Source organism: Rhinopithecus roxellana, chromosome 14, assembly GCF_007565055.1.
Source record: "Rhinopithecus roxellana isolate Shanxi Qingling chromosome 14, ASM756505v1, whole genome shotgun sequence".
In the NCBI taxonomy this organism is placed as follows: domain Eukaryota; kingdom Metazoa; phylum Chordata; class Mammalia; order Primates; family Cercopithecidae; genus Rhinopithecus; species Rhinopithecus roxellana.
The window spans coordinates 18,758,783-18,784,924 of NC_044562.1; the positions used below are offsets into that span (position 1 = coordinate 18,758,783).

Below are 26,142 nucleotides of genomic sequence, written 5' to 3' on the forward strand. Positions count from 1 at the left end.
TTAAAAAAATTTCTGTGAAATACATCATTGAATTTTCATAGGGATTGCCTGAATCTGCAGATCACTTTGTATAGTATGAGCATTTTAATGGTATTAATTATTCTATTTGTGTCTTCTACAATTTCTTTCATCCGTATTTTATAGTTCTTATTGTACAGATCTTTTACCTCCTTGGTTAAACTTATTCTTAAGTTTATTCTTTTTGATGCCCGTTTAAATGGGAATGTTTTCTTAATTTCATTTTCAAGCAGTTTGTTGTTAGTATCTATTATAGAAATGCAACTAATTTTTTATTTTTCAAATTTTATTTTAGATTCAGGGGGGAGGTATAGATGTGCACATTTGTTACAAAGGTCTATTGTGTGATGCTGAGGTTTGCAGTACGATTGTACCTGTCATCTAGGCAGTGAGCTTAGTATCCAATAGGTGTTTTTTTTAACTCTGGCCTTCCTCCCTCCCCTCGCTTTAGTCCCCAGTGTCTACTGTGCCCATCTTTATGTCCATGTGTATCCAATGTTTAGCTCCTACTTATAAGTGAGAACAAGTAGCATTTGGTTTTCTGTTTCTGCATTAGTTTACTTAGGATAATGACCTCCAGCTGCAGCATGTGGCGAACCATTTTTTTATTGCTGTGTAGTATTCCATGGTGTATGCATGCTGCAGTTTCTTTATCCACTCCACCACTGATGGGCACCTGGGTTGATTCCATGGCTTTGCTATTGTAAACAGTGCTGCAGTGAACACATGGGTGCATGTGTCTTTTTGGTAGAATGATTTATTTTCCTCTGGGTATGTACCCAGTAATGGGATTTCTGGGTTGAATGTTAATTCTGTTTTTAGCTTTTTGAGAAATCTTCAAACCACTTCCCCGAGTGGCTGAAGTAATTAACATTCCCAAGAACAGTGTGTAAGCCTTCTCTTTTCTCTGTAGCCCTGGCCGACATCTCATATTTTTCTTTTTTGTGTAACAGCTGTTCTGACTGGTGTGAGATAGTATCTCATTATGGTTTTAATTTGCATTTCTCTGATGATTAGTGATGATGAACATTTTTTCATATGTTTGTTGGCTACTTGTATGTCTTTTTTTGAGAAGTGTCTGTTCATGTCCTTTACCCACTCTTTAATAGGATTATTATTATTTAAAAAAATATTGATTTATTTGAGACAGTGTCTTGCTCTTCACCCAGGCTGCTGTGCAGTGGTACAATCTCAGCTCACTGCAGCCTTGACTTCCCGGGCTCCAGCCATCCTCCTGCTTCAGCTTCCTGAGTAGCTGGGACCACAGGTGTGTAATGTTATTTTTGTCATTTCTGACTGTGCTTATTTGAATCTTCCGTTTTTCTTTGTTAATCTAGCTAGCAGTCTATGTATCTTGTGTAGCCTTTCAAAGAACCAATTTTTTGTTTCATCGATCCTTTGTATGCATTTTTGGATCTCAATTTTGTTTGATTTTCCCCTGATTTTAGTTATTTCTTTTCTTCCTCCAGCTTTGGGGTTTCGTTCTTGTTTTTCTAGTTCCTCTAGGTGCAATGTGAAACTGTTAATGTGAGCTCTTTTTAAATTCTTAAGGTAGGTGTTTAGCATAATAAACTTTCTCCTCAATGCTGCTTTTGCTGTATTCCAAAGATTTTGGTATGTTGTGTCTCTGTTTTGATTAATTTCAAATACCTTTTTGGTTTCTGCCTTAGTTTTGTTGTTTACTCGAAAGTCATTCAAAAGCAAGTTGTTTAATTGCCATGTAACTGTGTGGTTTTGAGATACCTTCTTGGTATTGATGTATATTTTTATTCCACTGTGATCTGAGAGTCTGCTTGGTATGATTTTAACTTTTTTGAATTTATTGAGACTGACTTTATGGCCAAACGTGGTTAATCTTTTTTTTTTTTTTTTTTTTTTTTTTTTTTTGTTTGAGACGAAGTCTCACTCTGTTGTCCAAGCTGGAGTGCAGTGGCACGATCTCGGCTCACTGCAACCTCCACCTCCGGGGTTCAAGTGATTCTCCTGCCTCAACCTCCTGAGTAGCTGTGACTACAGGCATGTGCGGCCATGCCCGGCTAATTTTTGTATTTTTAGCAGAGACGGGGTTTTACTATGTTGGCCAGGCTGGTCTTGAACTCCTGACCTTGTGATTCACCTGCCTTGGCCTCCCAAAGTGCTGGTATTACAGGCATGAGCCACTGCACCCGACCATGGTTAATCTTAGAGTGTGTTCCCTGTGCAGATTAGAAGAATGTATACTCTGTGGTTGCTGGGTAGTGTATTCTGTAGAAGTCTGTTAGGTCCAATTGGTAAAGTGTCAAATTTAAGTCTAGAATTTCTTTGTTAGTTTTCTGTCTTGACAATCTGTATAAAGTTGTCAGTGGGGTGTTTAAGTACCTCACTGTTATTGTGTGACTGTCTACATCTTTTTCTAGGCTAGAAGTACTTGTTTTATGAATCCTGGTGCTCCAATGTTGTGTGCATGTATATTTAGGATAATTAACTCTTGTTGTTGAATTGAACCCTTTATCATTATGTAATGCCCTTCTTTGTTCTTTTTTAGTGTTGTTGGTTTAAAGTCTGTTTTGTCTGATATGTGATAACAACCCTTGCTTTTCTGTTTTCTGTTTGCATGATAGATCTTTCTCCATCCCTTTACTTTTAACCCGTGACTGTTGTTGCACGTAATTTGGGTCTCATGGAAACAGCAGACAGTTGGGTCTTTTTTTTTTCATCCAAATTGCCACTCTGTGACTTCTTTCTTTCCTCCCCCCCCGCCTTTTTTTTGAGACAGAGTTTTGATCTTGTCTCCGCCCAGGCTGGAGTGCCATGGCATGATCTTGGCTCACTGCAACCTCCGCCTCCTGGGTTCAAGTGATTCTCCTGCTTCAGCCTCCTGAGTAGCTGGGATTACAGGCACACGCCACCATGCCTGGCTAATTTTTGTATTTTTAGTAGAGACAAGGGTTTGCCATGTTGACCAGGCTGATCTCGAACTCCTAACCTCAGGAGATCTGCCTGTCTTGGCCTCCCAAAGTACCGGGATTACAGGTGTGAGCCACCATGCCTGGCCCACTCTGTGACTTTTAAGGAGGGACATTTAGACTGTTTACATCCAAGGTTAATATTGATATGTGAGATTTTGTTCCTGTCATGACATTGTTAGCTGGTTGCTTTATAGTCTTGATTGTGTAGTTGCTTTACAAGGCCTGTGGGCTAAGTATGCAGGGGGTTTTTGTAGTAGGAGGTATTGTTCTTTCATTTCTGTGTTTAAAACTCCCTTAAGGATCTTTTGTAAGCTTAGTCTACTGGTAATGAATTCCCTTTGCATTTGCTTGTCTGCAAAGGATTTTATTTCTCCTTTGCTTATGAAGTTTAGTTTGATGGGATATGAAATTCTTGGTTGGAATTTCTTTTCTTTAAGAATGCTGAAAATAGGTCCCCACTCTTCTGGCTTGGAAGGTTTCTGGTGAGAAGCCTGATGTTAGACTGATGGGGTTCCCTTTGTACATGATCTGACCCTTTCCTCTAGCTGCCTTTAAGGTGTTCATTTTTGCATTGACCTTGGAAAGTCTGATGACTATGTGTCTCGGGTGTGGTTGTCTTGTATAATATCTTGCAGGTGTTCTCTGAATTTCTTGAATTTGCATATTGACCTTTCTAGTGAGATTGGAGAACTTCTCATGAACAGTATCCTCAAATATGTTTTCCAAGTTGCTTACTCTCTCTTCTCTCTGAGGAATGCCCGTGAGTTATAGGTTTGGTCTCTTTATATAATCCCAAATTTCTCAGAAGTTTTGCTCATTCAAAAAAATTTTTTTTTCTTTGTTGTGTCTGACTGTGTTGATTCAAAGGGTCAGTCTTCAAACTCTGAAATTCCTTCCTCAGCTTGGTCTAGTCTATTGTTAAGGCTTCCAGTTGTATTTTGAAATTTCTGTAGTAAATTTTTCAATTCTACAAGTTCAGTTTGGTTCTTTCTTAAAATGACTGTTATTTTTCAATTCTTGGATTGTTTTACTGGCTTACGTGGATTGGGTTTCAACTTTCTCTTGAATCTTGTTAAACTTCTTTGCCATCCAGATTCTGAACTCTATGTCCAGTATTTCAGACATTTCAATCCATTGCTGGGGAGCTAGTGCAAACCTCTGGAGGCAAGGAAATACTCTGACTTTATGAATCGCCAGAGTTCTTGTGCTGATTCTTTCTCATTGGAGAAGGCTGGTGTTTCTTTATCTTTTTGAAGTTGCTGTCGTCTGGATAGGGCTTTTTGTTTATATGTTCTGTTTTTCCCATGAGGGTTTGAGTGTGGTGTCTATTGTGTGCAGTTGATTGACTTTGTTTCTGGGTGCCTCCACGGGGCCAAAGCTCTGTACTTGTTTCTTAGTTGTGGCTAATTTCCTGTATTGTGTTTCACAGGCGATGTGTGTTGAAGGAATTTATTTTTGTGTGGTGGTGTAATTCAGGCTGTGATCCAGTCAATGGTGTTTAAGAGTAAGGACCAGCAGACAGGTCTTACTCAGCTATGTGCTTTTTTTTTTTTTTTTTTTTTTTTTTTTGTATTTCAATGTGTTTACTGCAGTGCTCTGGGGAAGGGGAGTTGGGGGGATGAGAAATGATTCTCTCACCAAGTTTATTCCTGGGCCTTGGCCAAGTTTATTTCTGAGCCTTGACTCCAAGGCCCAGGAGGGCTGTACTTCCCCCTTAGGGGCGGTCCAAGCTAAAGGTTAGGTCACCGGGAGACCTGGAAACTTCCTGGGGACCTGTTGGTTCTCTGTGCTTGGCAGAATCAGGGTGGGTTGTAGGGTATGTCTGTGGGTGGTCTGTTGGTGCAGTGAGTCAGGGTGGAGGATTCCCTGGGCAGGGTGGTGGTGCTGTGGGTGGGCAGCTGGTTGGCACCTGTGGCCTGGGGTTTTTTACCCAGCAGACTGTTGTGGACCATGCAGCTCATTCTCCCTCAACTGGATCACCCACCGCTGTCTGCCCCTGGGGTAGGCCTGACCAGCTAGTTTTACCCTTAGCCTTTTGTGCCCAGATCACTGGGCTATTAGGTGTTCTGGGCCATGGGGCTCCATTGGGCAGAGGCTGCAGCTGACCTACACCCTACCTGGATGGGTCTAGTGAGGGATACATGCCAAGCTCCTGCACCAGCGCGTGAACCCGTGCCTTCCTCTTCTCAGTGTCTGAGAGTGGGGGCTCCTCTACTGCTTGAGCTCAGGCTACAGATCCCAGCTCAATACCCCTGAGCAGTGTACTCAAACACTGGGCAATTGGGACTAGGACCGTGTCTTTGTCCTCTAGTCCCTCTAGGTTGAGCACTGGCTGTGCTGGGGGCTGAACTGCTCCCAGGCCACCAGCCAAACATTCAGACAGGGCAGTGGAGGCCACACTCTTGGCGGGAGCACTGAGGAAGGGGCCCTGGGAGGGGCTGGTGTACAGAGGGGCATGTAGATCAGATGCACCTCAGTCCTCCGGAAAAGGCCCTGCTCTCTCCCAGGCTGGCACTCCTCAGGGGCTACAGTCACCCAGAGCAAGACTGAGAGCCTCGGGGGATAGGTGCCTATGGTTGTGTATCACTGCAGCTGCCCCACAAGCAAAACCTTCTGGACTCCACAGAGGTTCCAACTCTGCCTCTGCCTGCTCTTCGGACAGTTCCCTCTGCCATTTCAAATGTCTGTGGGAGTCGCTGCGTTCTCCTGTAGCTGGTTTCCCAGAGGCCTGCGACAGGAGAATGGTGCCTCACAGTTCCTCCCTTAGGTCCTGTTCAGAACTAGGATCTGGTCCTAGCACTCGACAATCCCATGCAGGCTTCCCAGCTTCCTCCATCTTCAGCCTCAATGTCTGCGGTGCCTCTCTATCCAGTTTCAGTATTTTCCCTCAGAAGATCAATCCAAGGTGTGGTGGTGTACTTGATAGATTGGTTTCTCTCAGTGGGAGAAATGTTTCCTGGCTGCATCTAGTTGGCTGTCTTGTCCTGCCCCCGACAATGAACTTTTTAATGTTGATTTTGTATCCTGCGATTTTATGACATTCGTTTATTAGTTCTAACAGTTTTTTGGTGGTGTCTTTAGGGCTCTCTATATGTAAGATCATGTCATTTACAAACAGACAATTTTTCTTCTTCCCAAGCCTGGTTCTTAAACGGATCCTATTTTTTCCTGTTTCTTTTTATTTCTTCCCAAACCTTTTCTGTTCACATAATAAATTCTGAAGATTTTTAAAGTTAGGATCCACAAGTTAACAAATATCTTGACTCAAATTGGCCTAAATAAAGAGAATATGTTCACCCTGAGGTTCCTCTCATGGTCATGAGATGACTGCTGGCAGCAGCTGGGAGACAGGGCCTGGTTTAGAGTCACAGGGTGAGGAAGACTGGCTGGTTTTGCACACAAGCTCCAGGAAAACTGTTATTGCATGTCATCGGTGCAAACTGGCTTAGTCCTGACCATCCATGAGCCAGTAACCAGAGAGGCAGAGAGATGACCACAATTGGTTTGGGGGAGTCATCTGAGGCAGAGAGGATTTGCAGAGCCAACCAGAGTGTCCTCTCTAAGCCAAGTGCTCTGACATAGGTCTTTTAATCATCTTACCACTTAGGTTTGTGTTTATTCTGAATCTTAACCAAGAAACTGATATGTTCCCCATAATGTAGAGATCCTCATTCCTTTTTTTTTTGAGATGGAGTCTTGCTCTTGTCGCCCAGGCTGGAGTGTAATTGCACGATCTTGGCTCACTGCAACCTCCACCTCCTGGGTTCAAGAGATTCTCCTGCCTTAGCCTCCCAAGTAGCTGGGACTGTAGGTCTGTGCCACCACACCTGGCTAATGTTTTTTTTTTTTTTTTTGAGATGGAGTCTCACTCTGTCTCCCAGGCTGGAATACAGTGGCACAATCTCAGCTCACTGCAACCTCCGCCCTGGGTTCAAGTGATTCTCCTGCCTTAGCCTCCTGAGTAGCTGGGATTACAGGCATGCATCACCATGCCTGGCTAATTTTTGTATTTTTAGTAGAGATGGGGTTTCACTGTGCTGGCCAGGCTGGTCTCGAACTCCTGATCTCGTGATCCACCCGCCTTGGCCTCCCAAAGTGCTGGGATTACAGGAATGAGCTACCGCACCCAGCCACATTTTTATATTTTTAGTAGAGACGGGGTTTTGCCATGTTGGCCAGGCTGGTCTTGAACTTGACCTCAGGTGATCTTCCTATCTTGGCCTCCCGAAGTGCTGGACTTACAGGCATGAGCCACCATACCCGGCCTCTGATCCCTTTTTTGTTTTTGAGACGGAGTCTCACTCTGTCCAGGGTGGTGTGGAGTTGCATAATCTCAGCTCACTGCACCCTCCACCTCCTGGATTCAAGCAATTCTCCTGCCTTACCCTTCCTAGTAGCTGGGATTACAGTCATGCACCACCACGCCTGGCCAAGATCCTCGCTCCTTTCAATCTTCCCAGTAATAAGTGCACTACACAGTTGGGTCTGAAGTAAGGATAAGTTCCTTGCAACTCACTACCACAGTGAGGCCTCATTCAGTGGGGAGATGTGATTTCAGCGGAAGAGGAGGGAAGATGGGGATTGAGATAAACTGCACCTACAGGAGGCCTGCCAAGGTTCACCTGGATGGAATTGCAAAGAAAAGAAAGACAAACAGGCCGGGCATGGTGGCTCACGCCTGTAATCCCAGCACTTTGGGAGACTGAGGCGGGCAGATAATGAGGTCAGGAGATCCAGACCATCCTGGCTAACACGGTGAAACTTCGTCTCTACTAAAAATACAAAAAAAAAAAAAAAAAAAGCCGGGCATGGTGGCGGGTGCCTGTAGTCCCAGCTACTTGGGAGACTGAGGCAGGAAAATGGTGTGAACAAGGGAGGCGGAGGTTGCAGTGAGCCGAGATCCTGTCACTGCACTCCAGCCTGGGCGACAGAGTGAGACTCTGTCTCCAAACAAAAACAAAACAAAACAAAACAAAACAAGCAAAAAAAAAAGAAAGACAAACAGAAGTTGAGACTGTTAGCTTTGAAGTATCCAACAGTTCCTGGTTCTAATAGCCCAAAGGTCAAAGGAAGAATGTTTCTCAAGGTGGGGTCTCCTGACCACTCTATTAGAGTCAGTCGGGTTGCACAAACACTGAGACACTTGGTCTGTTAAAAGAAAAACTTAAGCTGAATTAAATTTAAAGGAGTTATTTAATTTATTTATTTGAGATGGAGTCCTGCTCTGTCGCTCAGGCTGGAGTATAGTGTGGTGCAAACTCAGCTCACTGTGACCTCTGCCTCTTGGGTTCAAGCGATTCTCCTCCCTCAGCCTCCCGAGTAGCTGGGATTACAGGTGCACACCACTGCACCTGGCTAATTTTTGTATTTTTAGTAGAGACGGGGTTTCACCATGTTGGCCAGGCTGATCTTGAATTCCTGACCTCAAGTGATCCACCCACCTCAGCCTCCCAAAGTGCTGTGCCTGACCTGGAATGATTTTTTTTTTAAAGACTCCAGGAAGGCCAGGTGCAGTGGCTCATGCCTGTAATCTCAGCACTTTGGGAGGCCAAGGTGGATGGATCACCTGAGGTTAGGAGTTTGAGACCAGCCGCCAACATGATGAAACCCCATCTCTACTGAAAATACAAAACTTAGCTGGGCTGGTGGCACGCACCTGTAGTCCCAGCTACTTGGGAGGCTGAGGCAGAAGAATTGTTTGAACCCAGAAGGCAGAGGTTGCAGTGAGCTGAGATCATGCCAGTGCACTCCAGTCAGGGTGACAGAGTGAGACCTTGGTCTCAAAAAAAAAAAAAAGACTGGGAGATGGGAATTCAGTTATGGTATGTTACTAGCAGCTAGGGTACGATATTGCAATGCAGGTCTTTCTATTGACTAGGGCATGGGGTATAGAATCAAAGGGTTATTTCTGAACCACAAGAGTTCTAATCCTCCCAACAACCATCCAAGGAACACCAAAGTGCTTTGTTCTTGCCAAGGGAGTCAGAGAAGTCAGCACATTTGGGCCACTCTCTTGCTCAGGTTAACTTGCCCCATAATGGTTGGGAGCAAAAGAGAGAAGCACTTGGGAGAGATGGCTCTGCTCAGAGGGAGCACATCCTGCCTCAGCGAGACATGTGACACACAAGTGACAAGTCAGAGCCAGAGAGAGAGGGTAGGGGAGGGAGGGAGAAGGGAGAGGGAGGGAGAAGGGAGAGAGAAGGAGAGACCCATGCATGTGCAGGACCTGCATGTGCCTGTCCATCGGTGAAGATGTCCTCCATTGGCGTGCTGGGATGTGTACCCAATTTGTGTGGAGAGAAATGCAAACCAGGGTGAGGGGTGCAGAAGAAGAAGGATAGAAGCCTCGTTGACCCACATTTTTTATTATTTGGGCACAGAACCCTTATGTTCTGGGATTCCTCTTAAGCAGTCAGCTGGGTGCAGTGGCTCACATCTGTAATCCCAGCACTTTGGGAGGCTGAGGTGGGCAGATTGCCTGAGGTCAGGAGTTTGAGACCAGTCTGGCCAAGATGGTGAAACCCTGTCTCTACTAAAAATACAAAAAAATTAGCAGGCGTAGTGGCGGGTGCCTGTAATCCCTAGTTCAGGCAGGGGAATTGCTTGAACTAGGGAGGTGGAGGTTGCAGTGAGCCGAGATCATGCCATTGCAGTCCAGCCTGGGCAACAGAGCAAGACTCCATCTCAAAAACAAAACAAAACAAAACAAAAAAACAAACCAAAAAACATTCAGAAGTCAGATTCAGTGGAACATGATTTGGAAAGCATCGTTCTGGAGCACGGTCCCCCTGGGGCCCCTGAATCCTCACCTCCTTTTGGGCTCTGCTCACCTCGAGCCCTGGATTCCAGCATCCCTTGGGCTCCCAGCTGCCTCCCTGTCTCTGCTCCACAGTTCTGTTCAGAGTTCTGGTCCCTGGTTTTAGTTCATGTCCCACTTTCATTCTCTCTTTGCTCCAATTTATCTTTAACTTTGTACTGATACATTTTCAGTATTTTAAAAAGTCACTTCAAATCTTTGTTGAATAATATCAGAGTATGAGTGAAAAAAATCATTGTGTACACACAAAAATGTAGCTGGATCTTCATCTCACCTCTTAAGACCTAGATAATCTTGGTTCTCATCCCCTTGGCCCAGCCCATGAGAAACCTTTCTGAACTCCACTGCCTGGACATCTCTAGGTCATTGATTTTGCTGGGTCCATTTCCTACTTCCCCATGACTGCAGGTGAGAGTTTCACAGAACTTTTACCACTACATAACAAGGGTCTCCTTCCTCCAGATTGCACTAGTGTTTCTTTCCCTTTCCCATACACTGCACTGACATCTTCTGGAACACCTTTAGGCTTCCATCCACTGCTCTGTCCCACAGCCAAATGCCCCATGTTTTATGTTTTTGTTATAACTGCATCCTACTTCAAAATCTGTTCTAGTTATACTACTGTGAAAAAAAAAAAAAAAACTACCCTACAGCAGTGATTTAAAACAATAAGTCTTGTTTTATTTTGTGATACACCTGCAGTTTGGGCAGAGCTCAGTGGAGATGGTGTGTGTCTGCTCTAGATGGGTATCTCCTGGCAGCTTGACCAGGGCTGCAGCATCAACTTCCAATATGGCGCACCACATGGCTGGCTGGCTGGGGCCCTCCTGTGGTTTAAGACCTGGTCCTAAAATCAGCATAGCATTGCTTCTGCCATATTCAAACATTCTGTTGGTCAAGGAGTCACAGATCCCAGATTAAGGGAAAGGGGACACAGACTCCACCTCTCAACGGGAAGAGTGTCAAATTCCGGGGCTATTTTTTTTAAAGCCTCATATCGGTACTCTCTTTAAATGGTTGGCTATTTTATCAACTTGGCTCCTGCCTCTGGCCCCAGGGGTCCAGAGGTTTCTCTTTTTCCTCCTAGGCTGTTTTTTAGAAACTCTAAGGGCATTCCCCCGACTTTATGATGTAGAGCATTTCTGCTTCCTCCAAACTATGTCCAAATGCTTGGGGTCTAACTTGTCCAGTCAAGGTCACAGTGTGCCCTGCCAACTCATAGGCCTGAGAGAGGCTTGGAAGTTTCTTTCTGTCTTTCTGTTTTTTTTTTTTCCCATGGCCATGTCTGCAAGGGGAGGAGGCAAACATAGAGGTTTACTTCTCTCTAACATAACTATGTTACTTCACCTAGAAACAACTTCAGTCAACTTTGGTCAAATAGACTTTTCCGCCCTCTTTCCTTTGCATAAACACATGGGTCCCTGACTTCCATGGACTCCTCGGAGTTGACCTCCTGTTCCTCCTCCTTGGGCTGCACCCTCTTCTGGTCCTCCAGACATGATTCTGTAAGTCCTTCTTAATTCCCTGCTACCATATTTTCACAAGAGTTGAGAAACTCCAAGTATCTGTGGCCTGGTTTTCACAAATACAGAGGCATTCATAAATATTAATACTTCCACTTCCCTTTTCTACTTTCTGGGTGAGACAGTTCAGACATTTTGTTCTGGTCCCTGGGGGCCATGTTGAAAAGCCCAAATTGGGCCTGAAAATGCATAGATGCTGGCGGATGGTGCATCAGCCCCCATGGGGCTCTGCAGCCTAGACAGTAGCAGGACCAGGAAGTCAGCAGGTGAACAGAGGATATGCGTCTTTTTCTCCCTTCCTTTGTCATCTTTCTCCGTGTGGATTTTTATATGTATTTACTTATACTCAGTTTTATTCCAAAACCTCTTTGAACTGGGTCACAAAACCAACTGCATATTATAAAGTAGAAGAAACTAAACTCTGAGAAATCAGGTAAAAAGTGGCAAGTGATAGCTGGTGATGGAATGCTACCTATTGTAACTTACCCTTTTGCAAATGTTACCTAGGTGAGACAAAGATATTTGAACCCTGATGTTTCTTTTATTGGTTTTGCTTTGTTTTTCTTGGTATAGACCTGGGAGTGTAATTGCCTGGTCATAGGGTGGCTTTAGTAGACACTGCCAGTTTTCCAAAGTGGGTGTACTAATTTTCACTCCACTAGCAATGTATGAGTGTTTCAAACAGCATATTCCTGTCAACATTTGATGCTAGGTTTTTTGTTTTGTTCTTTTTTTTAAAATCTTAGCCATTTTGGTGAATAGATAGTGGTATCTTGGCATAGTGGTATCTCATTGAGTTTTTACTTTGCTTTTCCCTGAAAAACAATGCTTTTGAGCACTTTTTGATAGGTTTATTGGTCATTTGAGTATTTTGTTATGAAATGCCTGTTATTTTGCCTATTTTTTAAAAAAGTTGGGGATTTTTGTGTTCTTCTAATTACTAGACATTCTTTCTACATGTTCTACATAGAGGTCTTCTGTTAGATATGTGTTGTGAATATCTTCACATATTCTGTGGCTTTTTTTTTCACTCTCTTAATAGTGTCTTTTGATGAACAAAAGTTCTTAATTTTAAGTAAGTCTAATTTGTCAGTGGTTTCGTTCATAGTTAGTGTTTTGGGATCTTTTGCAAGAAATCTTTGCCTACTTTAAGCCAAGAGGATATTATACTACCTGCTCTAGAAGCTTTACTATTTTATCTTTCATGTTTAGGTCTATGATTCATTTGAAGTAAAGTTTTGTGTATGGTATGAGGTAGGGTGTTCAATTGCTCCAACACCATTTCATGAAGAGACCATCCTTTTCCCTGCTGAAATGTGGCAGTGTCTTTGTTGTAAATTTGGTGACCTTATATGTATGTTTCTCTTTCTTGTAGTCTCTGTTGATTTATATGCTTGTCTTTATGCCCATATCATGTTGTCTTAGTTATTGTAACTTTATATGAAGTTAAAACATTGTGATTCTTTTTCAAGACTCTTTTGGCTAACTTTGGTCTTTTGCATTTTCATTTATATTTTAAAATCAATTTGTCAGTTTCCACAAACAATTCCACTTGAATTTTATTAAAATTATATTGAATCTATGAATCAGTTGGAGAGAATTTACATATTAATATTTAGTCTTCAATCCACAAATGCACCTTTCCATTTATTTTGGCTTTCTTTAATCTCTCTTAGCAAAAGTTCTATGATTTTCAGTGTAGTGTTCTTGAACATCTTTTGTTAGATTTACCTTTATTGTTAGTGGTTTTGATGCTTCTGAAAAGGATATTGTTTTTCTATTGTTATTTAAACTTGTAATTTGCTAGTATACAAAAATGCAATTGATTTTTGCATATTAACCTTGAATCCAGATACTTGACTGAAATTACTAATTAATTCTAATAGTTTATTCATTCCTTTAGATTTTCCAAGTATATAGTCATCTGCAAAAAATGGTAGTTATATTTCTTCCCTTTTGGGTTTATTCTTTTTATTTCTTTTTCTCACCTTATTGCATTGTCTAGGATTTCTAGTAAGTGTTAAATGGAAATGGTGACAGTAGACATTTTTGTCTGGTTCTCAAATTGAGTGGGAAAGTATTTAGTATTTCACATTTAAGTATAGTGTTAGTCATAGGGTTTTGTTTGTTTATATACTTCATTATATTAAAACAGTTACTTTCTATTCTTAGTTTTCTGAGAGTTAGAAATCATGAACAGGTATTTTATTATATTTTCACTTTTTCTGGATCTATTGAAATTATCATATATTTTTTTCCTTTATTTTGTCAATCTGGTGATATTCATTTCCTGATTTTTTTTTTTTTTTTTTTTTTTTTGAGACAGAGTCTTGCTCTGTTGCCCAGGCTGGAGTGCAATGGCACAATCTTGGCTCACCACAACCTCTGCCTCCCAGGTTCAAGCGATTCTCCTACCTCAGCCTCCGGAGTAGCTGGGATTACAGGTATACACCACCGTGCCATACCTGGCTAATTTTTGTATTTTTAGTAGAGACGGGGTTTCATCATGTTGGCCAGGCTGGTCTCGAACTCCTGACTTCGTGATCTGCCTGCCTCAGCCTCCCAAAGTGCTGGGATTACAGGCGTGAGCCACAGTGCCTGGCCTCCTGATTTTTTTTAATGGTATGTTTTACAAATTTGTGTGTCATCCTAGTGCAGGGGCCATGCTAATCTCTGTATTGTTCTGATTTTAGCGTATGTGCTGCCGAAGCAAGCACCATTTCCTGATTTTTAAATGTTAAAGAATTCTTGCATTCCTGGAATAAGTCCCACTTAGTCATGATGTATTATTCTTTTTAACTATTGCTGGATTTGACTTGCTAATGTTTTGTTGCTGTTTTCTCATCTCTGTCCATGGGAGATAGTAACCTGTACTTTTCATTTTTGTAATGTCTTTGTCAGGTTGTGTATCAGAATTATGCTATCCTTCTCTAGTGAGTTAGAGTGTGTTCCTTTTTTCTTTACTCACTGGAAGAGTTTGTGTAAGATTGGTTATATTCTTTCTTAAATGTATGTTTTGAAGAACTTGCAAGTGAAGTCATCTGGGTCTGGAATGTTTTGGCTGGGAAAGGCACCTTGAAATCTTGATGTTTATTTTCTCATTGTGCTTTTTTTCCTTAGGATGTTTGCAGCGGTCCAGAAGAAGAAGATTTCCTGTGAGATCTTTGTCAATCACTTCAAGGAAAATAAGGTGGAGATAGCAAATGCAATAACAAAGCCATTTCCTTTTCTTGAAAGCCTCAGACACAATTCTTTTATCACTGAAAAAATATATACTGTAAGTGAAGTTTATTCCATCACCCACTGTGGTCTGGCCCCCACATTCATTTATATTTGGCATCCTGGATTCAAAGTTTAGTATATTGCTAACTGCCTGAAAGGCCTTTTATGCCTTTTGTGGGAAGACTCTTTTCTGCTGGTTAATTATTGTATAAGGTAGAAGGTAATGGGGTAAACAGATGTCATTAAAGACACTTCTATTTTTTTTTCTTTTGTTTTCTTTTCTTTTTGTTTTGTTTTGTTTTGAGACAGCATCTCACTCTGTGGCCCAGGATGGAGTAAAGTGGCAAAATTATGGCTCACTGCAGCCTAGATCTCCTGGGCACAAGCAAACCTCTTACTTCAGCCTACTGGGTAGCTGGGAGATTACAGGTGCATGCCACCACACCTGGCTAATTTTTTTTTTTGTCTTTTTTGGTAGAGATGGGGTCTTGCTGTGTTACTCAGGCTGGTCTCAAACTCCTGGCCTCAAGTGAACCTCCTAACTCAGCCTCCCAAAGTGCTGAGATTACAGGTGTGAGCCACCTTTCCTGGACAGGACACTCTATTTCTAACTGAAGCCCCCCCCCCACCTTTTTTTTTTTTGAGATGGAGTCTTGCTCTGTCACCCAGACTGGAGTGCAGTGGCACAATCTCGGCTCACTGCAGCCTCCGCCTCCTGGGTTCAAGCAATTCTCCTGTCTCAGCCTCCCGAGTAGCTGGGACTACAGACGCCCACCACCATGTCTGGCTAATTTTTGTATTTTTAGTGGAGACGGGGTTTCACCATATTGGTCAGGCTGGTCTCGAACTCCTGACCTCAAGTGATCCACCCGCCTTGGCCTCCCAAAGTGCTGAGATTACAGGCATAAGCCACTGTGCCCGGCTGCCCTGTTCTTTTATAGCAAGTATTGAGGTGGGAGTGGACGGTAATGGTGACATGGCTGGAGTGAAACTGATATGCTCTGCAAATATGTAGTGATTTATACAACATATAAGAATAAAACAAAATTACGATAACTAAGACAATGGAAGCAGTAATGTCTACATATGTCAGATGAAACCCCCAGAGATTTTGTGCCATTATAATTGTTATCAAACAAATTTCTGCCTTGCTGTTGTCTTGTCTAAAGTGTTTAAATTTTGTTGGGTAGTTCTGGAGCCTTGGAATTCAGGTATTTTGAACAGTGCCCCGGAGGTACAGAGAAGGAAGCCATGTCTTCAGTGTGTGATTGTGCTCTTCCTGTTGTGTTCTTCTTGGCAAGGGAAGAACCATCTCCCTGTCTCCCGGAGCCTGTTCAGGACTTCTCATACCATAGGGGGAAGGTGGGGAGTGTGGGGGCAGTGATTGCTGTGTAGTCAACAAAATCACCGTAAGATTTATTCCCAAGGCATCCTGGGCAGGATGAAAACTCAAAAGTCAAGAGGAAGGGTTGACTTGTTTTTCTAACACAGTGGATCAAATATTTAAGAAGTTCTAGAATATTACATGAAAAATAATAACCTACACTGAGAACAATGGAAGTATTCTATGCAATTACATTGTCAATCTTTGTTTAACTTTAAAGCTATTATTTTGTTTACTTTTTCCATTGAATTTTTTAACAGGATTCCCAAGAAGCTTGTATAAACTTGATTCCTGTACAGAGAGTTGTGTACCAGGCTCTCTGCCACCTGGAGAAGGTGTTTGATTGTTCAGTTCTGTCAGTCCTGTTCAGCAGGATTAACTTGAAGGAGTATCCTGATTTAATTGAGGTTCATAAAAGCTTCAAAAAGGGTAATCAATTCTTTCCCCTGTCTTTTGGGGTCTAGGTCTACTTTTCTTTCTTTCATTTGGTCGGTCATTCATTGAACAAGTATTCATGAAATGCTTACATGTGGCCAGGGTGGTGGCTCACGCCTGTAATCCCAGCATTTTGGGAGGTTGAGGTGGGCGGATCACCTGAGGTCGGGAGTTCGAGACCAGCCTGACCAACATGGAGAAACCCCATCTCTACTAAAAATACAAAATTAGCTGGGCATGGTGGCACATGCCTGTATAAATCCCAGTTACTCAGGAGGCTGAGACAGGAGAATCGCTTGAACCTGGAAGGTGGAGTTTGCAGTGAGCTGAGATCACACCATTGCACTCCAGCCTGGGCAACAAAGAGCGAGACTCTGTCTAATAAATAAATAAATAAATACATAATAAAAAAAAATAAAGAAATGCTTACATGTCCCAGGCCCTGTGCTAGGCGGTGTGAATATAACTAACCTGTGCCCTGGCCTCCCTTCATTGGCAGACTCCGGGGACCTTGGTCCAGGCGTCTCAGGACATTTCCCAGTGTGGCAATATTTGCTCCCTGCTTGTAGCCTTCAGAGAGTCCTCCCTTTGTTCCTTGGGTCTGGGTCACCCCTGGGGAACTCTGTCTAGTTCCTCCACCATGTCCTCGCTCTTTGGGAACCACTCATCTTTCCAACCCAATTTAGCCAAAACTCTGCTGTTTTCTAGCCCCACATTTAAGGTTGTTGGGCTTCTCTTACCTACAGGCACCTCTCTAGGATCTTAGCTCTTCTCCTCAGGAAACCCCTTTGTTTCTTCCGTAAGATTTGCACAGGTCATAGAGACATTCCACTTACGGAATTTGTATTGAGATGCACTTTCACTCCTCTCTGATCATCTTGTTGGATGATTAATTATGGTTTATAATTTTTCTACTGCTCCATCATCCTTAAAACCTGAGAGGCTCATCACCTATAGGATTTCAGTGGTTATGTGTTGTGTTAATTTTCTTTAGTGGCTGCGTCAGAGGAAGAAACAAGCAACACCAAGTCACAAGTCACTGAGATTCAGAGTGACTGAAGGGCTAGGAGTTTCCCACTGAATTATAAGAACACACGGGTGCTTTATTCATGTGGTCACGAGTTGGGGTTCCTGGTCACTTGCTTGCAGACTCTAATGAATTCTTTTCTTTGTTCAGTGCTCCCCTTTTCCCAGAAAAGGGATGGAAAAGAGACACCAAAAATGTCCAGCTTTCAGCCAAGCTGTAAACAAGGTCATAATGTCTGGATGAAAGCTTTGTTTTCTGGTCTACTAAGAAGAAAAGGAGACAGGAAACCGAGGTCTGAGGGAAGACTGCACTGCTGGGGATGGTGGCAGAGCTGGTTGAGGGTCACTTCGTGTTGATTCCAAAGTGACCTGACTCCAGTTGGAATCCAAGAGCACTCGCAAGAGGTGGCAAAAACAGACTTTCTCCCCAATAACCTGGAGGGTAGAGTGAGGATCTGAGTGTGAATTACTAGTTTATAGGAGACCTTCAGTGAGAAGCCATGAAGGGCTAAGAAGGATGTGCCTATGGCCAACAATGTCAAAGAAGATACTCCTGGTGATGCCAGAAGAAGGGGCCGATTTAAACGGGGGCGTGTTGTTCAGCAGCAGGAATATTCAAAGAGAAAGGTAGTCACACAGAAAGACACAGAGAGGAAGTGATGCTTGTGCTGAGTAGAGGATGAGGGTATTTTGAGAGAGAGAGGAGGAAGGAGGGGAATTGAAAGACATTGAAGGACAACAGTAAATATAACTGTGTTATGAACAGCTCACTGTGATTGAATGCCTGCTGTGTGGCGGCTCTGGGTTTAGTGTTCGTGGCTGCCTTTGGAGATTAGTATTATTTATGTGCCCATTTTGCAGATTAGGAAACTGAAACCCAGAGGGACAATGTATGGGGTTGCCTAGATCAGGTGAGAAAAGATGAACCCAGAGCCTTTGTTACTTTTTGGGAGGGAAAGAGGTAAAATTCAGATGTTAACCATTTTAAAGTGTGGAATTCAGTGACATTTAGTATATTCACAATGTTGTACAACCATCACCTGTCTGTAGCTTCAAAACAGTTTAATCATCCCAAATGGAAACCCTATGCCCATTAACCAATTATCTAATTTCCCTCTGCCCCAATCGCCGGCAATCAGTAATCTACTTTCCGCCTCTACAAATTTGCCTATTCCAGACAGTTCATGTAAATGGAATCACACAATATGTCGCCTTCTGTGTCTGGGCTTCCTTCACTTAATAAGATGTTTCCAGGTTTTTTCCACATGGTAACATGAATTAGTATCTCAAGTCCTTTTGATGGCGGAGTAATATTCCATCTTGTCTCTACCGCATTTTGTTTATTCATTCATTAATGAATGGGCTGTTTCTATCTTTCTGCTACTGTGACGGAAGTTACGTTCTTCTGTTACCCAGGGAATCTAATGGAAAAGACAGAAACAGAAACATGAAACAAAAGTGGGGAAATACATGCAGAAAAAAAGATCCAGGGAAAAAAGAATGCAAAGAGCTGGAGGGAGTGGAGGTGACCCAAACTCTGAGCCCTCATGGAAAGGCCAATGAGAAAGCATGAACAGATGTGGAGAGGGAGGATGTGGTGTAAAAGGGGGTGGGCATGAGGCAACCAGGACTTTGCAGGAAATGAGCTAAGGGCCCTGGGCAGGGTAGCTGTGGGGACAAAGGCAGGTTCACTCTGCCATCGCCAGTTACCAGAATGTCTCATGGAGGATACTCAGTGGGGTTGTCTGGCCAAGACCCTCTCAACCAAGGGTGCAGTGACCCAGTCCCCCACTCTCAGAGCTGGAGTCTCACTTCGAGAATCAGGTGGGGCTCAGCACGGTGGCTTATGCCTGTAATCCCAGCACTTTGGGAGGCTGAGGGGGGCAGATCGCTTGAGGCCAGGAGTTCGAGACCAACCTGGCTGACATGGTGAAAACCCATCTCTACAAAAAAAAAAAAAAAAAAAAAAAAAAAAAAAAAAAAAAAAAAAATTAGCCAGGCATGGTGGCACATGCCTGAAGTCCCAGCTGCTTGGGAGGCTGAGACATGAGAATTGCTTGAACCCAGGAGGTGGACGTTGCAGTGAGCTGAGATTGCGCCACTTCACTCCACCCTGGGCGACACAGTGAGATTCTGTCTTAAAAAAAAAAAAAAAAAGAAAAAAAAGGATCAAGCAGTATCTGCCAGCTCCAGATGGTGAAAACTCTCTCTCTATATATATATTTTTTAAAGACAGAGCCTCCCTCTGTTGCCCAGGCTGGAGTGCAGTCATAACTCACTGTAGCCTTGAACTCCTGGCCTGAAGTGATCCTCTCATCTCAGTCTCCCAGTAGCTGAGACCATAGGCATGTACCACCGTGCCCAGCTAATTTTTAATTTTTTATAGAGATAGGGTCTCACTATATTGCCCAGGCCGGTCTTGAACTCCTGGGCTCAAGTGATCCTCCTGCCTCAGCCTCCCAAAGTGCTGGGATTACAGGTGTGAGCCACTGCACCTGGCTGTGAAGACCCTTTTCAAAGCCTGACCTGGTCATGCTCAGATTCCTCATCTTCTGTTGGTCTGTTCCTCTTGATTGTGCTGTGATCTTCTGCTGTTCTTGCCCCATTCTGGAATGTGCTGGGGGTAAGGGAAGAGAGGGTTGCCTCTGTTTATGATTGTCTCGAATTTTTAGTGTTTGCATCTGCAGTGTCTCCAAGTTCAGGATTTCAATAACAAGTCCTTATCCTCCAGGTTGCCTGGGAGGACTTCTTCCTCCTACACCCCTTAAGCACACTTGCTGCAGGTTCCCACTGGTGCTGAGCCTGCTCATTTTACCCATGTGTCTGCTTCACTGTTTTTCTGCCTGCATCTGCTTGAATCTGGCTGCTGCCTTGGTACTTTGATCTTACATCCAGTGATGGCCCGTGCTGTGGTGGCTGGAGGGAAATGATGGGCATGTTCCTTCTGTGGGACAGGCTATCTTCCCTGTTGGGTCCTTCACATAGGACCATGGCACCACGGTGCCTCCCATATAAACCCTCATCCATCATCCCTGGGGCATGTAGCTAGGAGCTACCTTTCAGATACCAGATGGGCCTTTTCAAAAACCCTTTAGTACTTTTGTGTTATAACTAGCCTCTGTTATAAGAAGACCAAAAGAAGATTTTTGGTCTTCTTCCTTTTTCTATTTTTCCTAATATCCCTCATCCTTAGACCATAATGTCCATAACAAATTTTATTTCTTTGTTCAGTGTTTCATGATCACTTTTTCTGAAATGAATGACATAGAAGAAATATTAGAGAACTCTCAGAGCTGTGGAAGGTCATTCTGATGTCATTGATAATTGGGATACATGATAAAAAGGATATTTGATTAATTTATTAATGCATTTAAATAAAAACTTTAGGTTTTGATTTATGACATCACAGTGCCATATTTATGAAATCATAATGTCATCTAGGGGTCATCCATTATGAAACCAGAACAGAAACCTCTGAGCCTGTCTGGGATGTGAAGTCAACATATATATAAAGCCAGAACATTCTATCCTTGGCCCAGGTGATGCTCTTGAAACACAGCAAGCAGACACAAGGACCCAAGTAGGTAAGGCTGATGATGGCCAGGTGTTTGCATGGGTGACTAGTGGTAGATGTCTGTAGCACACACAGAAGGGGGAAGGCAGTGCTGTGTCAAATGATCAGTATCTAAAGGGAGACCCCAAGGAGTCCTGAATGACAGTAGAAGGATAGACCAGTGTCCACTGCAGGCAGACATTGACGTAACGGAAAGGTACGTCTTCTAGTTGAAGTGAGGAAGACAGAAAAAGACACGGAGAGACAGAGAGAACAGGACTGGAGCCTGATATGTAGGTTGGAAGAGATGTAGAAGAAGAGAGTTGGGAAAGGAAAATGGAGAATGAGGAATGTGTCCTCCTGCTGCACCGGGAGACAAGAGAGAAGCTGGCTAAGTCCACAATGCAGAGATGCCTTCCTAGGGCAGAAGCCTGGGGATTGGATCCTGGTGGGAGGCTGAGTAGGAGAGAGAGAGAGAGAGAACAAGATCTGACAAGATGGGAAGAGGCAGAGCAGGACTTGGCTGGGCAGCAGGGGTCCTCGGAGAGGGCATCACCTCCGCAGGAGCAGTTCACTTCCACTCCCAACCGCAGCGCTCAGTGTGATCACATCTCAGTCCTTTTCCCAGCCACTGGATCTGGTCTCTCATTTTATGTTCTCTCTTCAGTGCCCAGGGAACTCAAGGATCTCCAAATAAAAAAGGAGAGAGGGTCAGAAGAGATGCCCAGTGGATGGCCACATGGTAGACAAGGTACTGCAATTGAATCTCGCCCTTAAGTGACCAATTACCTGATTAGATCAGGGTGTAGAGGGAGGAAGGGCTTCTCTTCCCCTCTTCCCTCTCTGACAGGAGCTCAACCTCTGGCTGCTTTCAAATTTGTGAGGGAAGCAAGCAGGATGAGGCATGTGATGTGCCCAGGCTGCAACATTGTGAGAGGCACTCACTGGCAGGACCCCTAGAGTATGCGCCCTAAGTCTTCCAGGCAGGAGAGAAAGGAGAGCTGAACGCCTCCCTGGAGCATGGCACCCTGGGTGGAGAAGCTGAGGAGCACCAGTATGGAAGAGGTGGACGACTGGGCCATGGAATAGCAACTTTTAGGAGTGTGCCCAGTTTTACCTAAGTGGACATAATGTCTAAGCTTTCCCAGGTTGGTGGAGGATTGACAAGGAAATAATTTTGTCCTGCTTGCTGGAAGTTGCCACAGGATCAGGCAAACAAGGTGTGTGACCATCAGATTTGCAAGGAAGAAAGGTCATTGGAGACAACCTTCAGAATGGGGAGGGTGAGGGAAAGGGGCCCTGGGGGTAGAGTTAAAGCCAAAAAAGGAATGAAGGGACACGACTTTTTGAGACAAGGACAAGACATAGGAAGAAAAGGCTTGGAGGGGTCGAGACAGACAGAGGATCAAGGGAAGCCCCGGAAACACAGAGACAGAGGGGAGGAAGTGAGAGACATGGCAGAGGAGAGATAAACTGAAAACTCAAATGAGGGACAGTGAGAAAAATCATATGGAGAGAGAAACATGAGGTCAATGTAAATACCAGGAACAGAGAAAGTGGGGGAGAGGCACGAAGAAGCCAGGAAGAGAGTGAGTATAAAGAGCAAATAAGAAATTGGTGGAGATCAGTGTGGCAGCGAGAGAGGAGACATGTTCTTCCGTGAAACCACATCCTCCTCCTTTTCCCCTTCCTCCTCCTCTTCCAGAATTCCCTTTTTGGTAAAGTGGCCATTACTGTCAACTTTTCTCAAGCAAGACATTCAGGAATCTTGCCAGGTGCAGTGGCTCATGCCTGTAATCCCAACACTTTGGGAGGCCGAGGTGGGCGGATCACCTGAGGTTGTGAGTTCGAGACCAGCCTGACCAACATGGAGAAACCCTGTCTCTACTAAAAATACAAAACCTAGCTGGGCATGGTGGTGCATGCCTGTAATCCCAGCTACTTGGGCGGCTGAGGCAGGAGAATCGCTTGAACCTGGGAGGCAGAGGTTGCAGTAAGGTGAGATATGAGCCATTGAACTCCAGCCTGGGCAATAAGAGCTAAACTCTGTCTCAAAAAAAAAAAAAAAAAAAAAGAAAGGAATCTTCTTGAGTTCTTCCCTCCCTCAACCCCCATGCCCCATCAGCCATCCAGCCCCATGCACCGTACCTGGTGGCATTTGCCACCTGATCATTTTTCTCTATCCCTAATGCTGTGATGCTAATGAGATCTCTGATAACTCTCTCATGAACTTCAGCTGCCACATCATACCAAAGTTCAGGTGTGTTTGTGCTGTCTTCCTACCTAACCTTCAATGACTGGCATGACACCTGGGTTGAAGTTGATCTCTTTACTAGACTTTCAAGGCTGGGCAATGAGGACCCTTCCTATTTCTCCAGCCTCTATTCTCTCACTCCAAGAAGTCATACTGGCTTCTTTTAGTTATTCAAATTACTTTACCCATGCTCTGTCTTCTATCAGGGTCTGTTTTCTTGGCCTCTATCCTTCTCATCTCCTCCCTAATCTGGCTACCTCCTGCTCACGTGGTATTTCTTCCCATAAGCCTCTTCCCATCTCTTGGATGGGCCTGTCTGTTCCAGAGCACTTCTTCCTGTCTCCTGGACTGGCCTGTCTGTTCCAGAGCACTTCTTGCTTGCTGTGAGATAAAACTCCTGCCTCGTTGTGATCGTGTGCTTAGCACGCGTTCTCTCTGGACCACAGCTGCTTGTTCTCACTGTGTCCTTTGAACCTAGCATAACAGTGTCTGGCACATATTGTCAGGAAATGAAAGTATTCATATTTTTGTGCCCTAAAAACTGGACGTGTATTTTGGCAAACATGCATCACTGATGTATTTGTATGGAAAGCTTCACAAAAATAGTTTTAAGAATTGTATTTATTTATTTATTTATTTTTATTTATTTGTTTTTGAGACGGAGTCTTGCTCTGTCATCTAGGCTGGAGGGCGAGGGCAGTGGTGCAATCTCGGCTTACTGCAACTTCCGCCTCCTGGGCTCAAGCAATTCTATTGCCTCAACCTCCTGAGTAGCTGGGATTACAGACATGCACCACCACGCCTGGTAAGTTTTTTATTTTTAGTAGAGATGGAGTTTCGCCACATTGGTCAGGCTGGTCTCAAACTCCCTACCTCGGGTGATCTGCCTGCCTTGGCCTCCCAAAGTGCTGGGATAACAGGTGTGAACCACCGCACCCATCCTAAGAATTATATTTATGTGTACATGTACATGTAATGAGCTACTTTCCTGGAAATAAGTATAAGCATTAAGTTAAGAACTTAAGGTCTTTATTTATTTATTTATTTATTTATTTATTTTTATTTTTATTTTTTTTTGAGGGAGTCTCACTCTGTCGCCCAGGCTAGAGTGCAGTGGTGCAGTCTAGGCTCACTACAAGCTCCACCTCCTGGGTTCATGCCATTCTCCTGCCTCAGCCTCCCAAGTAGCTGGGACTACAGGTGCCCATCACCATGCCTGGCTAATTTGTTGTATTTTTAGTAGAGACAGGGTTTCACCGTGTTAGCCAGGATGGTCTTGATCTCCTGACATCGTGATCCACCTACCTTGACCTCCCAAAGTGCTGGGATTGCAGGCATGAACCACCATGCCTGGCCCTTAAGGTCTTTATTAATGATTAAGTTAATTAAGTGAAGAACACCAAATTCAGCCAAGATAATTATCAGTTAGTAAATAAGAATGACAGGTAAAGGGAAAAGAGAAAAACAAAATAGAGTTCAAGGTAAAAAGATAAACACAGAGAGAAAGACAGAAAGTAAGAAATGTATCTGGAGTGAGGCAGTATGGAAGAAGGTGAAATTTAGTGCTAGAGTGATCCTCTGAAGTCAAGTGGGGAGAGAGAGAGGAAGAGGGTTACCATAATGCTTTTTTGAAGGAGAAAGATGGAAATTCTTCAAAGATCACTGTCTGTTCTAGGGGCAAAGCTATCCAGATCCCAAAATTGGGTGCGACCTAGTTTTGTGCTCCTGGAAGACATCCAGATGGCAAGGAAGGCATGGAACCAAGTCCCTGAAATAATCGGTAAGGTTGGTGGAGGGTATAATTATCAGTAAGGTCAATGTGGTGACACTGTGTGAGTCACAGCAGAGGTGACAGGCTGGGTGTGTGGTCAGAGTCCCACGTGGTGGCCCAGGGAGCCCGGATGAATGCTGGGAGATGTGGATTCTGGTGCTTAGTTCAGGGAGCTTCTGCATGACAGAGGAAAGTTGGTGGGGAAATGGAAAAGTACAGAGAGACCTGGGAGTGGGAGAAGTGGCTCAGAGGAGACGTGGAGGGTAGGTACGTAGAGCAAGAAAGCCAGGGGAGAGTGAGAGAGGTGCAAGGAGGCAAAAGAGGCAGAAACAGAAAACGCCAGAGTGAGGACAAACAGATTGAGAAACAAAGAGGGAGAAGCTGCAAGAAAGAAGCAGGAGTGGAGAAATGGACAGAGACAATGGGAAGGGGAAGGAGAGAGAGGGGGTAAGGAAATGGAGAGCAAGACACTCAAAGCTGACCACTGTGGCTGTTTGTCCCCAGCCTCAAGGTCTAGTTTCAGTGACTGGAGCACCAGGACCCTGCGTCTCAGCATTCCGCAGGAGCGCTGCAACTGTGCTGGTCAGGGACATTCCTGACTGCAAGTCACACAAGCTCCCGGGTCTTTCCTGGTGTCCCTAATTGTGTGTTTCCTGCTGTGTTGGCTCCTGGGTCCCACACTGAGACCCTAAGGGATTTTGTTCCTTTGTGCAGTGATCAGCAGTGAAGACTCTGATTCCTCTGAGGGCGAAGAGACCCTGGAAACCTCCAGCTCAGCATCAGTGCCCAGGCCTGGTGAGAAGGACAAGGACCATTCGTGCGGGGCTCCAGGACTTCAGATGTCTGAGTTCAGAGCATCTGCTTCCTGATGCATTTCAACTGGAGTACACTCCATAGATCCAGTTATCTCTTTTTCTGCTCTCACCTCACCTGGCACTTTGGGAAATGGGGGAGGCAATCTTCATTGACTATGGGTGCTCTGGTATTGACATTAGGTTAGAAAGAAGCCAGGATATTTTGTTGTTTTTCCCTTTCACATTAATCTGGTTTGAATTTGTGTCTCATGTGGAATTGTAATCCCCAGGGTTGGAGGAGGGGCCTGGCGGGAGGTGATTGACTCATGGTGGTTGACTCCCCTCTTGCTGTTCTTGTGATGGTGAGTGAGCACTCATGAAATCTGGTTGTTTAAAA

The 26,142-nt window shown here is 44.1% G+C and overlaps 1 protein-coding gene and 1 non-coding gene across 14 annotated transcripts; one reads left to right on the forward strand and one right to left on the reverse strand.

Annotated features, from left to right (window-relative positions):
• Positions 1–1,232: 1,232 nt before the first annotated feature.
• LOC115893285 (nuclear body protein SP140-like protein) lies at positions 1,233–26,142 on the forward strand. 13 transcript variants are annotated; one of them, XR_004053274.1, is made up of 8 exons: positions 1,233–1,285; positions 14,427–14,583; positions 16,173–16,341; positions 17,525–19,197; positions 20,815–20,957; positions 21,594–21,677; positions 24,856–24,960; positions 25,666–26,142. XR_004053274.1 is itself a non-coding variant. In XM_030916945.1 (5 exons), the coding sequence occupies exons 2-5, from the start codon at positions 14,428–14,430 to the stop codon at positions 25,818–25,820; spliced, it is 585 nt and encodes a 194-aa protein (XP_030772805.1). In that variant the 5' UTR covers positions 1,537–1,569; position 14,427; the 3' UTR covers positions 25,821–26,142. The 13 variants fall into 13 exon arrangements, 5 of the variants coding, with proteins under 5 accessions (XP_030772805.1, XP_030772807.1, XP_030772806.1 ...); XR_004053275.1 differs by having other exon boundaries at positions 17,525–18,000; XR_004053276.1 differs by having other exon boundaries at positions 17,525–17,778.
• LOC115893310 lies at positions 13,920–14,023 on the reverse strand. The gene has a single exon (XR_004053328.1). It is a non-coding gene; the product is annotated as a U6 spliceosomal RNA (small nuclear RNA).